General features: G+C 47.6%; 1 protein-coding gene across 1 annotated transcript in view; it reads right to left on the reverse strand.

Annotated features, from left to right (window-relative positions):
• The window catches only part of LOC307071072 (microtubule-associated serine/threonine-protein kinase 1-like), a 62831-nt gene that overhangs the window by 13667 nt on the left and 36937 nt on the right, over positions 1–12227 (reverse strand). The window contains 10 exon segments of the mRNA XM_079729941.1: positions 2838–2947; positions 3130–3252; positions 3762–3863; positions 4549–4714; positions 6790–6922; positions 7321–7459; positions 8717–8925; positions 9081–9157; positions 9642–9709; positions 11197–11329. Coding sequence (XP_079586067.1) covers positions 2838–2947; positions 3130–3252; positions 3762–3863; positions 4549–4714; positions 6790–6922; positions 7321–7459; positions 8717–8925; positions 9081–9157; positions 9642–9709; positions 11197–11329 — 1260 coding nt within the window.

Genomic DNA, 12227 nt, shown 5'->3' on the forward strand with positions numbered 1-12227 from the left:
GCTGAGTCCCAGATCCCATTATGTGTGATGTCTGGGAGCTGTGACAGACACGATGGATTCAGCCGCTGCTTCTTATTGGGATAAGTTCAGTGCAGTGCATCCGAAAGGGATGCACTGGTGGTCGCATCTGACCGGAGGTCGCTGGTCTGAGGGCAGGAGGGGGAGGTTGTGTGGCGACGTGGAGGCGTGTGGAGACCCAACGTTTTTTGGGAAGGGGAATGGCCAAGGACCTGCAGTGGCAGTGCCAGCGTGCTTAAAGGACCAAAACGACCCCGCGTCGCACAACACACTGAGACCGGGGGATTCAAATGGAAATGGAAATAGCGAGCGGTTGACTGCAGGACCTGAATGTCAGTGGGTGTCTGAAGTGAGGTTTTGGAGCACAGTGGTGTGAGAGGTCTTAACTCAGTCTTACATTTGGATGCATTGGCTGATTCGTTTTTTTATCTCTTTTTTTTTATGTCTGATGAATACGTTGATTTTCCGTTTGAGGAAAAAAACCAAGCAAGTCTTTAGCGGATAGGAGTTAAGACCTCTCTGTGAGAGGTCTTAACTCAGTCTTACATTTGGATGCATTGGCTGATTCGTTTTTTTATCTCTTTTTTTTTTTGTCTGATGAATACGTTGATTTTCCGTTTGAGGAAAAAAACCAAGCAAGTCTTTAGCGGATAGGAGTTAAGACCTCTCTGTGAGAGGTCTTAACTCAGTCTTACATTTGGATGCATTGGCTGATTTGTTTTTTTATCTCTTTTTTTTTATGTCTGATGAATACGTTGATTTTCCGTTTGAGGAAAAAAACCAAGCAAGTCTTTAGCGGATAGGAGGCTTCACAGCACACAGCATCACGCCAAATGAGATGGAGCATCAACTCAGCTGCTGGTCCAGCTGATCCATTAGTAAACATGGTTGAAGCAGGGCTCTTATGTAGCCATCCTCTTATTAACATTCATGGGTTTATTCGGTTCATAGGCCGATGAGCAACTGTTGTGCATCCACTTTCAAATGAAGTTTATAGAACCAAGTGCTGATTCTGGAGTATGTCCGTACTGGTTGTGCTTGCATGTCAATCAAGACCTGTCACTGACAAGCAGGCGGTTCTTGACCCGGTTAATAAAATATATAATAAAAGACTCTCTTGAAGGATAAGGTAAGGACAGCTCTGTGAGACTACTTAAGCGTTCTACATTAACATGCAAAGTTTTCGTTGGGCGGACAGGGCAGTGAACCTTGTGTGGCTATGTGTGAGTGGGCAGGGGTGCGTGTAAATCTGGTATGGCGTATCCTGCGCTATAGGGCCCGAGAGCCCTTCACACCTCTCTCTACTCCAATCACGGGAGGTGAAGAACAATCCTGTGTACTCAAGTAACTACCTCCTCCTCCCTGGATCCAGAGAGGAGAGCACAGAGAGGAGACAGACAACAGGTGAGTACAGGAGAATCTGGAGGAGGAGGAGGGGGGGGAGGGAGAGACTTGAAAACTCCCATGCTGAAGGAGAGAGTTAGAGGAGCGAGGGGAGAGGGGGCGGACTGAAAGTGACCACGGTTAATGGAGTGTGCTGAGGGAGAGAAAGAGAGGACAAATGGGAATTGAAACGGAGGAGCACGGCAAGGTGATATAAAAAAGCCAATCCAGTGTGGAGAGCGAACAGAGGCGAGGGTTGGGGTTTCTGACACCACACTGAAAGATTCACCGTGGTTCTGCGACCCGATGATGTCTGAAACGGTTGGCGCTTTTCAAATCAGTCACCAGTCGACCTGTTCTGCTTTCTTCGGCAAACATGGACCTCGTACCCTCTCAGTTCCTCTTCTCTGCTTCATCCTCTAAACATTGTGAAGTTGTTCTGACAGTGGGGCCGGTTTCAATTCTTATTTTTCTTGTGAAATGAAATAAGTCCACAGAGGTGGCCAGAGAAAGTATATTTAAAATAAAAAGAGAAATAAATAACCGTAGCATGAAAGATGCACAGAAAAGGATGAAAATGTGGCGAGACGAGAGAGAGAAGAGAACACGCCGCCTTGAAAGGATGAAAGGAGCATGTGCGTTCAGAAGCAGCTCTCGAGACGGATGAGTTGGGAAGGCTTTGTGGTCCACACTCGACGGTCGACGAGATAAGATGTGCAGAGCAGAGCTGCCTTGAAGGGAGCTCCTTCCCTTTTCAAAGACACAACCCGAAGGGATCTGCAGCTAGAGGATAGCATCATTCAGGACAAGACGAATGCATTGCATCCAAAATATTGTGCCAGCTTGTGCAAAGCCATAGCATATTCTAACATATCGTTCCACTGTTTGTGTCGACAGATATCCGAGCAATGCCGTCATTTGAGGCAGAAAGCATGGTATCTGTAATAGCTGTTGAAATGCTAATTAAACGTCCATGATGAAAATAAAGTTTCATCAGAAAAAGCCGCCGCCGCTGCAATTAGATGAACTGTTTTGTTGCACTGAGTGGAGTGCTGATCGCCAGCAGGAAGCCAACTCTGACTCAACCTTCAAGAGAGTGTGGAGGGGTGATCACACCACGAGTGTTCAGCACAGCATCGGATGCTAGGTTGTGCGTTTGGCGCCAGCCAACACCATTAACTCTTACTGAGGTTGAGTTTGCATTTCGATTACGTCTGTATTAGCAACATCAAGCAAAGCTGTGATGTGATTGGCCACGCATTGATCAGATTGGTGTCCACCGGGGTCAGAGGTTAAAATTGATGAACGCTAGTTTGACCACGCTAGGTCGTGACCTCGGAGCCCAACTTTGTCCCAATGCATTATGGGATGGCGCTAACCGCTGACCGTGTGCGGGCCGCTCTTTTAGGGGGGAGGGGGGAGGGGGGAGACGGCACCTTGCTGAAGCGTGGTGAGCAGGAGGAGAACTGTCTGATCTCCACGGGCTCGTCGTCGTTGGTGTCGTCCTCCTCATACGCGTTGATATGGCGGTAACGCTCGGACCGCGCTGGGAGACCACGGGGGAGACGGCACCGAGGGGGGAGGAAACAGAGAGAGAGAGAGACAGAGAGAGAGGGGACAAGGAAGTGAGATGATGGTTTAGAAAGCAGAGGTTGGGAACAAGTTGAACGCAGTGTATGTACACGCACGCACGCACGCACGCACGCACGCACACACACATACACTTACTGTCAAAGTAGCTGGTGTCCTCCTCGGACTCCAGGTGTGGGATGAACTCGGCCTTCTGCCTCAGCAGGCTGTTCCAGTCCAGATCAGAGAAGAACGGATGCTGCTTCACTTCGAACGCTCCCCCTGGTGGCACACACACACACGCATGCACGCACACACACACGCACACACACACACACACACACACACACACACACACACACACACACACACACACACACACACACACACACACACACACCGGGTTGCCAACGGTTGCCAATGGAGGACGCTGTATTCCTATAGAGTTGAAGTGCAGACCTCTCAAAGCGCGGCCAATCAGGTCGCATAATACAACTGGGCTGTAAGGTTGACCGGAAAAAAACTACTACTACCATGAAGAGTAAGAGGAAGAAGATGAAAAAGAAAAGTGAAGCAGAAGGAGAAACAGAAGAATATGAGGAGGAAGCAGTAAAAGAAGAAAAAGAAGAGGAAAAGGAAGAAGAGGAAAAGGAATATGATCACAACAATTGCAAAGCTGTAGCTCCACAACGTCTCTTACATAAATTAATATTATTCTAGTCTCCACTAACAGATCCACCTGGCGTTATCCAGATGGGAGCAGTAACATAAGCAGAGAGCCCCTACAGTACCTGTGCCCAGCCTCATGAGGGGGTTGGTCTGCAGCAGGGTCGAGATCAGGGCCTCGGAGTCCGCAGGCAGGGCCTCCTCTCCATCAGGCCACACAATGTCGTCTGGCAGGAGCCAATCAGAGTCAAGCAGGGAACAGAGAGCTTTTATTTTGAAGTGTGCTACAACACAGACAGTTATTTTGAGGATTGCTGACCCTTGAGGAATGCTTTTACTATCAACAGACAACATAAATGGAGTACATGAGGGAAAATAGGAAGTAAATAAGTAAAACATTGAAGGGAATTAATCAATTGTTATTTCTGAGAAACGTCATCTATATTACATGCTCTCAGTGCCTTGGGTCCTGGTTGATACCCCGACCTTGATTAATTTTAATATCAATTCCCTCTATCTGTGGATTCAAATGGTTATGTGTGCCTTGGAAGAGGTTACGACAATAAATACTAAACTAAGCCACATTAATATGTCATATCCTATCTCATGATCGTCTATCAAACCGAATAACTGAAAACCACTGTGATGCATTGTTTATTCAAAGGTTTCCATTCATAAAATGTTTTGTCATTTTAATAAAATACTTTTGTCAATGTTTTGCACGTTAACCACCAATACGAACATTGACATTGACATTGATTTTATGAGTAAAAAATCGAGAGTACGTCGGGTTTCCTACCTATTGTCACCTGGATGAGGGTGTAGGCTGCGCTTGCCTGTGATCACCCGTGACGTGTGTGTACCCTGTGCTCACCTGTGATCACCCGTGACGTGTGTGTACCCTGTGCTCACCTGTGATCACCTGTCCGAAGAGCTCCTCGGGGGTGTCCCCAAAGAAGGGAACGCAGCCCACCAGGAACTCGTACAGGATGATGCCCATGGCCCACCAGTCCACCGGCTTCCCGTAGCCCTGCCGCAGGATCACCTCCGGGGCGATGTACTCCGGGGTGCCACACACCTGGAGGGAGACACACACGCATACACACACGCGCATGTGCTTGAGCATTCACGTACGGAGGCACGCAGGTATGTGTGCGCACATAACGCACACAAACACATGAAAGTACTGTTGTGTGTGTGCGTGATTGTGCATCTGCGTGTGTTTGTGTGTGGGTGTGTATGTGTTTCTGTAAAATATCAGTCTGTGTTTGTGTCTGTGTTTGTGTCTATATATGTGTGTGTGTTTGTGTGTGTGTGTGTGTGTGTGTGTGTGTGTGTGTGTGTGTGTGTGTGTGTGTGTGTGAGTGCGTGTGTTGGAATATGTGCATATGATTCTAGGTTCTGTGTCACTGCCTAACAACATAGACATTAGGCCAGAGACAAACAGGAAAGAGAAAAAAGCCTCCCTCATCTCCATAATAAAACCATGTTGTGTACTCTAATAGAAACACAGAGAGGGCCCGGCTGTTTATCTGCGTGAGCTGATTGCACCCTGTCCGACAGATGCTCGCTGCTATCGCAGTTGGCTGAAGGATTCGTGGACCAATCAGATTAATTATGACTGGTTTAATTTGGGGGAACAAACAATAACTATAGTTGCAGAATGTCGCTTTTTTTGTGCTGGAGGACGAGGAGCAGCAAGAATCCATTCATCCTGGCACCCATGGGTGATTCAGGGTGCTGTGTCTTCATAATGGATAATCATCGCCCATGCAGCACACCACTGCTTGTTTACGCGCGCAAGCTGGACGGGGAAAAACCCTCCCCTGATTTTCTGGGTGTGGGATGATGAATTTATTCATGCATTATTAACAACATAATATCGCATGTTGGGTCCAAATGAACAATTTCTCTCTCTTAATGATCTTATTGTAATGATGTATGACCTCTGCTGATGGACGCCATGTCTGTGTATACAGCTGCTTTGTCACAGTTGCACTGCCAACTATAGTTTTCAGACACATTTACATAAGCAATCAATGTCTCTGGTGCTATGGTCTTACACAGGCCAGGAGAACCGCTGAGACCATGGAACCAGCTCAGAAGGTAGAACCAGGAGACAACAGCTCGTCTGGAAACCGTAATGTTTGATCCTTGCTAAAGTTAAAGAGCCAAAGGCCCTGTTGACACTGAGGAACCTGATCTGAATTCTACAACCCTTTCTTTAACACAGAATGCATCTGTATAAAATGGTGGGGTCTCCATCTCTCGTACAACGGGTCCCACCTAATTAGACATAGAAAACATCTCAAAACTCACAACCATTGCCTTCTTGGGTAGGTCAACGTGTGTATAATGGAACGTGAGAACACATAAGGTGACTTTGAGCAAAGTGGCTAGAACAAACACAAGGACAACAAGCTCTCAATTACCCCAGTCTCAGAGCTGAATGAGACGGGGCCTTGGAAGAGGACGGCTAGGCCTGCAACGGATCCTCCTCCCAGACGTGGAGGGTAGACACACGCCGCCCTACCCTTTAATTATGGATCTGTTCCTTTAAGGTGCAGCCAGGGAGCCAGTAAGGGCATCCCCAGTACAGTGAGCACAGAGTGACCATGCATGCACTCTGGCCGCCTCTGACTGGCCCAGACCCTTGGGACGTGCCAGGGGGGACAGCTGTTGCAGGACATGGTGACACAGCCCATAGTCTTGACCCTAAGTGCTCTTATTCAATCATCATACGGTCGGTGGCAGAAGCCAAGGAAATGATTAGTATTAGTAAATGGAGTAATATTTGTAGAATAAGTAAATGCAGTAGTATAACAAGTAGTATTAATGGTAAATATACCATATTAATACATATAATAGTATTTGAGGTATGGTAAGTATATAATCAGTATTATAATCAGGACTATAATTAGAGGTTCATCAGCACTATAATCAGTAACATAATCAGTCCTATAATCAGTGCCTCAGTCAGTCCTATAATCAGTGCTCCAATCAGACCTATAATTAGTGCCTCAGTCAGTCCTATCATCAGTGCTCCAGTCAGTCCTATAATTAGTGCCTCAGTCAGTCCTATAATCAGTGCTCCAGTCAGTCCTATAATTAGTGCTCCATTCAGTACTACATGAATGAGCAGGCTCCTCCTACCTGTTTGTCGAGGAACTCCCTGGCGTCCTTCTCTATGTGTCCCTCGTACAGGTTGGTGGTGAGGCTCATCAGGCCCATCTTGGAGAGGCCGAAGTCTGTCAGCTTCACGTGACCCATGGAGGTGATGAGCAGGCTGCAGACACACAGAGTTACAGCGAGCACTTCATCACCTGAACCACGTTGTAAAAGCAGCCTCCACCCTACCACAGATCACTCATTCACTCGCTCAGGAACGGACATCGTAAAACATGATGACTATGGCTCCGAGTCAGGCCCCACGAGGTCCTAAAGATCTCAGTACAATGTTTAGTTTGACTTCAAGAGAAAACTGTGCATACTGGCATTTGTTTAACATTTCGATTGTGTCAAATCACCAAGCTTTAATGTTTTTACTTTGATTTTATCTGTTTTAAAATGGTATCTCTCTCTATGTTTGACAACACCTTGAAAATCCCTGTTCTTATTTCACTTTCTGTGCTCCACCCGTGTAGCGAAATTCAACATTTAAGGGCTAACATCTGTGGGCCTCACTTGTCAGGCTTCAGGTCCCTGTGGACGATGCCGTAGTTGTGCAGGTACTCCAGCGCCAGGACGGTCTCGGCGAAGTACATCCGGGCCAGGTCCACGGGGAGGGCCCCGATGTTCTTCAGCAGGGTGGCGCAGTCGCCCCCTGTGGAGGACCACAGAGGCCGGTTTGATGCCGGTTAGCACCCGGCGGCGTCGGCATCTCAGCGGGTTTAATTAAGCGCGTGGGATGGGGGAACATGCCTCCTTTGCTGATGGGCACCCTGCTTTGCCGCTTTTTAGCAGATGAAGCTTTTCATGTTTTTAAGTAGTTTGGTAGTTAAGTAAAAATAATATCATAAGATCACTCGAGCATAAAAAAGCGGCCAACATCCTCATAGGTTTAGGTTTGGATATTCAAGGGTGCTTTGCAACAGTCAAATATCCCAATCTTCAACACAAAAGGAGGATGCGTCCTCTTTAGCCTTCCAAAGTTTCCTGTGGGACCGGCCCCTTAAGACCCCGACCTGGTCGCTCTCACCCTCTCCGGAGCGCTCTGTGAAAGCGGAGAGGAGGACTCCTGGATCCTGCGGTAGAGGTTAGTGAACACACGGGTTTATGTCACTGCCGCTTTTGGCCGGTGGCTGCATTTAAACTCAACCCTCTGGGCTCTCTCCACTGAGTATGGAGGTGGGGGTGAAACAGGAGCAGTCCCTCGGCTCATCTGTCCTTACGAACAGCAGAGGCGACCGGTGGGGACTTCGACCTCTCTGTCGGTGCCAGCGCAGAGGGCTTGAGTTCGCCTGATGCAGCGTGATGTGTTGTTATCACAGCAAACAGGGCGGAACACAATACCGCGGCCTGACCTCGCTTTTGCAGCCATTGTATATTTATATATATATATATATATATATATATATATATATATATATATATATATATATATAATAAAATACGCTCTGGTTAGGTGAATTGGCCATGTTTGGTCCTTTTGTTTTAATTAAACAGGCATGGTGTGCTATTAGGGGTGATAATATCAGCAGATGGAAACAGAAAGCTCACACTGCTGCTAATATCTTTTTTTTTTTTTGCAATTTTCACATGACAATGCTCTCTTTGACGGTGTAATTAAGGGGACTCTAATAATCTAGAAATAAACTTGAAAATATAGCAATGGAAAATAAGGGTGGATCTGTGAACTAAATCTTGGGCCTATTAATTTTGTCTGCTCTTCTTCTATTCCATCAGTAAATTTAACATTATATCTTATTTATGTCGTCATTGGTAAGTGTGTTAAGAGTGAAATTTTGAATCCAGACACGAGCACACCGACTCTCCCCCGTGATTCTACGCCTGAATCCTGCACTGACAATCTCCCATGAGACAGTAACCCTTTCAAAATAAAAGCCTTGAGTGGTCTCACCCTCGACGTACTCCATGACCATGCAGAGGTGACGTCGGGTCTGGAAGGAGCAGAACATGGACACCACGAAGGGGTTCTCGGCGAAGGTCAGGATGTCCCGCTCCACGAAGGCCTGCTGGATCTCGTTCCTCAGGGTCAGGTTCTGCTTGTTGATCTTCTTCATGGCGAAGCGCTGCCGGGTCTCTCTGTGGCGCACCAGGTACACCGCACTGGGAGGAGGGGGGGGGAGATAGAGGGGGGGGGGGGAGATGGAGGACGGAGAGAGAGAGCGAGAGAGAGAGAGAAAGAGGGGGTCACTTAATATGAATGTTTATTTGGTTCATTCTACCCCACACTAACCCAGACAAGCCTTTCCCTGCCTTACCCATAAGCACCGTTACTGATCAGTTTAATGGTCTGGAAGTCTTCCTCACATGGAGGCTTCATCGGCTGCGACTTCCCCTGAGAGCAAAGCGACAGTAAACATATGTTAACGTCAACGCATTGATGTCCTCCATCCTCTATGAGCACTCTGTCATCATGCAGCACTTCCATGTTTACTAATGGACGTGGTTTAAATGAATTGATGGATGTTATTAGTGAGCAGTAAGGGTTTAGGCATCTTGCTCGTGGATGCCGCCAGGTTAGGCTGCTAAGCATTGGGCTACCCACTAACACCCTAACCACTAAAAAGGAGACACCTTCAAATGAAATACAAACACAATCTGTGAGTGTGCATGTTTGTGAATGTAATGTATGAAAGCGTGAATCTGTGCACACACATGTGTTCCTGGAGTGAGGTTGTGTGTGTGTGCGTGTGTGTTTGTATGTGTGTATATGTGTGCGTATGTATGTGTGTGTATGTGTATGTGTGTGTGTGTGTGTGTGTTTAAGTGTGTGTATGCATGCATGTGTGCATATGTGTGTGTGTGCTGGTTCTGCTCACCTCCGCTGAGTCGTCGGTCTCCGGTGTGTGCGGCCCCTCGCTGTCATAGCTGTCCAGCCCCACGAGGTCTGAGAGGGTGGGAGCACACAGAGGACTGTTGACTCGGCAACAGCTGGTGTCAAAATAAAAGTCCCGTTGTAACAATGCAATTTAACTTTGCACACATCATCATTTTCGCGTTTGAAACTTGGGTCATTATCACCAAATACAAAGCCAAATTTTGGTGGCATAAAAATAGCCTCATTACCATGGTACAATCCCGCCCTCCCCGTGCCTGCCCAAGTCTGTGTGAATCCGACCCCAGGATTTAAATGTTCCATGTGCTAAAGCGTTGTTGGCAGCGCTGTCTGTTGTGCTCGCTATCTCTTGGATGTGACAGCAGTTGAAATGCTCTGATTGCAGCTGTACGCCCACAAAGCCAGGCAGCACATGGACAGCCAGTGTAATTAAAAACCAGGAGCAGGGAAATAAAGCTGTGCTGCCGCTGCTGGCTGAGCATCAGCCGAGGACACAATGAAGAGGAGATTGTGTGTTCCTCGCTGATTTGATATAAAAATGGAGAAATCTTGCGTTCGGCGTCAGCAAATGAAAAAGCCCTGAAGAAAAACAATTGATATCCCTAAATGCGTGCCTCAATTTGTTGTCTTTGGTTTATGCGCGCCTGTGTGTGTGTAGCAATACCAAATACGGGGTTGGATAAAGCCATGTTGTTATTTGAGATAAGCTACGAGGCTTCCAGCCCAACGCAGGATGTTTTAATTTGGGGCCGGGACGGCAGTAGCTCTTTGTGAATACTCATTCCGCACCATTTAGCCCGTCAGCTAATGAGCGCCTCTAGATGGATCACCGGGCCAGGCTGAGCAGATGTGAGCTGGGGTCGGGGGGGGGGGGGGGGCGTCTCCGTCTGAGGGTCTCGCGGTGATTAATTGCCGTGGTGTCGGGACGGGAGGCAGAGGCAGCCGGCCCCAGAGGTGGCTCCACTGTGAGGCTCCACCGGTGGAACCCCGACCACCGATATAGAGACCCTTTGTACCGCTTCTGGAGCTGATTCATGATATTCACAGTTGGTTTTGGGGTGTTTTTCTCACTGCTTCGCTTCTTTAAGGGTTCAGAGGGTTTCAGTCAGCACTCTAATCCACAGTGAGTCACAGTGACAGCACACTGACAGGGTATTGAGGAGCAGGTAACAGCTAACAAGGAGGCTTCAGACCAACCAATCCCCCGGGAAGTGTGCCCTATTCTACTCTGTTTCCTTCATTCCTTCCTACCGTTCGGCCTTCTCTTCCTTCCTTCCTTCCTTCCTTCCTTCCTTCCTGTGTTCCTTCTTTCCTTCCTTACTTCTTTCCTGCCTACCTTCCTTTTTCTTCCTACCGTCCTTCCTCCCTTCTTTTCCTTCTTCCTTGCTTCCTGTGTTCCTTCTTTCCTTCCTTCCTTCTATCCTGCCTACCTTCCTTTTTCTTCCTACCGTCCTTCCTCCCTTCTTTTCCTTCTTCCTTGCTTCCTGCGTTCCTTCTTTCCTCCCTGTCCCTCCCTCCCTCCCCCCTCCCTGCCTCACCCTCCAGGGGGTCCCGGGTGAGGCCCAGCTGGCTGATGATGTAGCGGGGGATGTCGGTGCCCATGAGCTGGCCCTCCTTGGCGTGGTCCTCCGCAGCCTCCAGGAGGTGGTAGAACTCCTCCGGGTTGAACTCCTGGCTCACACAGACGGACCACACGCCGGTCAGACACACCCAGCTGCATACATGCACGCACATGGAATTACTATTTTATGTGTCGTGTTATTTGATGTATTCTTTCATTTTTGTATACAAGAGGGGGAGACATTGCAGTATTCAGATCAATTTCTGTCTAACTCCTGCCTATCGGATACGTTTTAAGTGTCCAAGTGTCGACTCCTGCTGGCCTAATGAGGGTCTATAAAGGGTCTATCAGTGTGGATAATAACGCCACGTTATTTTCCAGTGGATCGATTATACACACATTAATACTGTGGCTAAACGTTTAGGCTCAGAATCCTCTGAGCTATAATACATTAATGCATAGATATGTACATAAATAAATGCATGTACATACATACATGCATAAAGAAATCACAGTTTACACAGTGAAACACTATTGACACACAATCTACACGCATCAAATCGTACAAACAGTTTGCTGTCAAAATGTGTCCCTGCCCCGCTGCCCTCTAGTGGTCAGAATGCAACTAACACAGCTTTGAATGGAAAACCAAGGAACGTCAGTACAATTACTGGCTCAATGTGACTCTTCTTTGTGAGAAATATAATCTGAACATCTCATTGAGAATGCAGTGGTGCACACCGTGTAACTCTATGACCTATCTCACTCACACAGAATTGCCTTCATCGCATACGACCACACCAGCCGCACGAAATCTGCAATTGGTTTCTAGTCTCTGGTCAAAACACTTTCCCTTTCCTAGGTCTTTGTGGTTTTACTTTGTTTGTAATCAAACAGAGCACTGGAGCTGCCCGACCAAACCCCTTTGGTTGTAATACCGTCTTCGATTCTAAAGGCCTTCTGTAAATGACTCATCACCCTTCGGTTAAGGTCGTCTGTGTTTGTGCG

Source organism: Pollachius pollachius (genome assembly GCF_949987615.1).
Source record: "Pollachius pollachius genome assembly, chromosome: 2".
Taxonomy (NCBI): domain Eukaryota; kingdom Metazoa; phylum Chordata; class Actinopteri; order Gadiformes; family Gadidae; genus Pollachius; species Pollachius pollachius.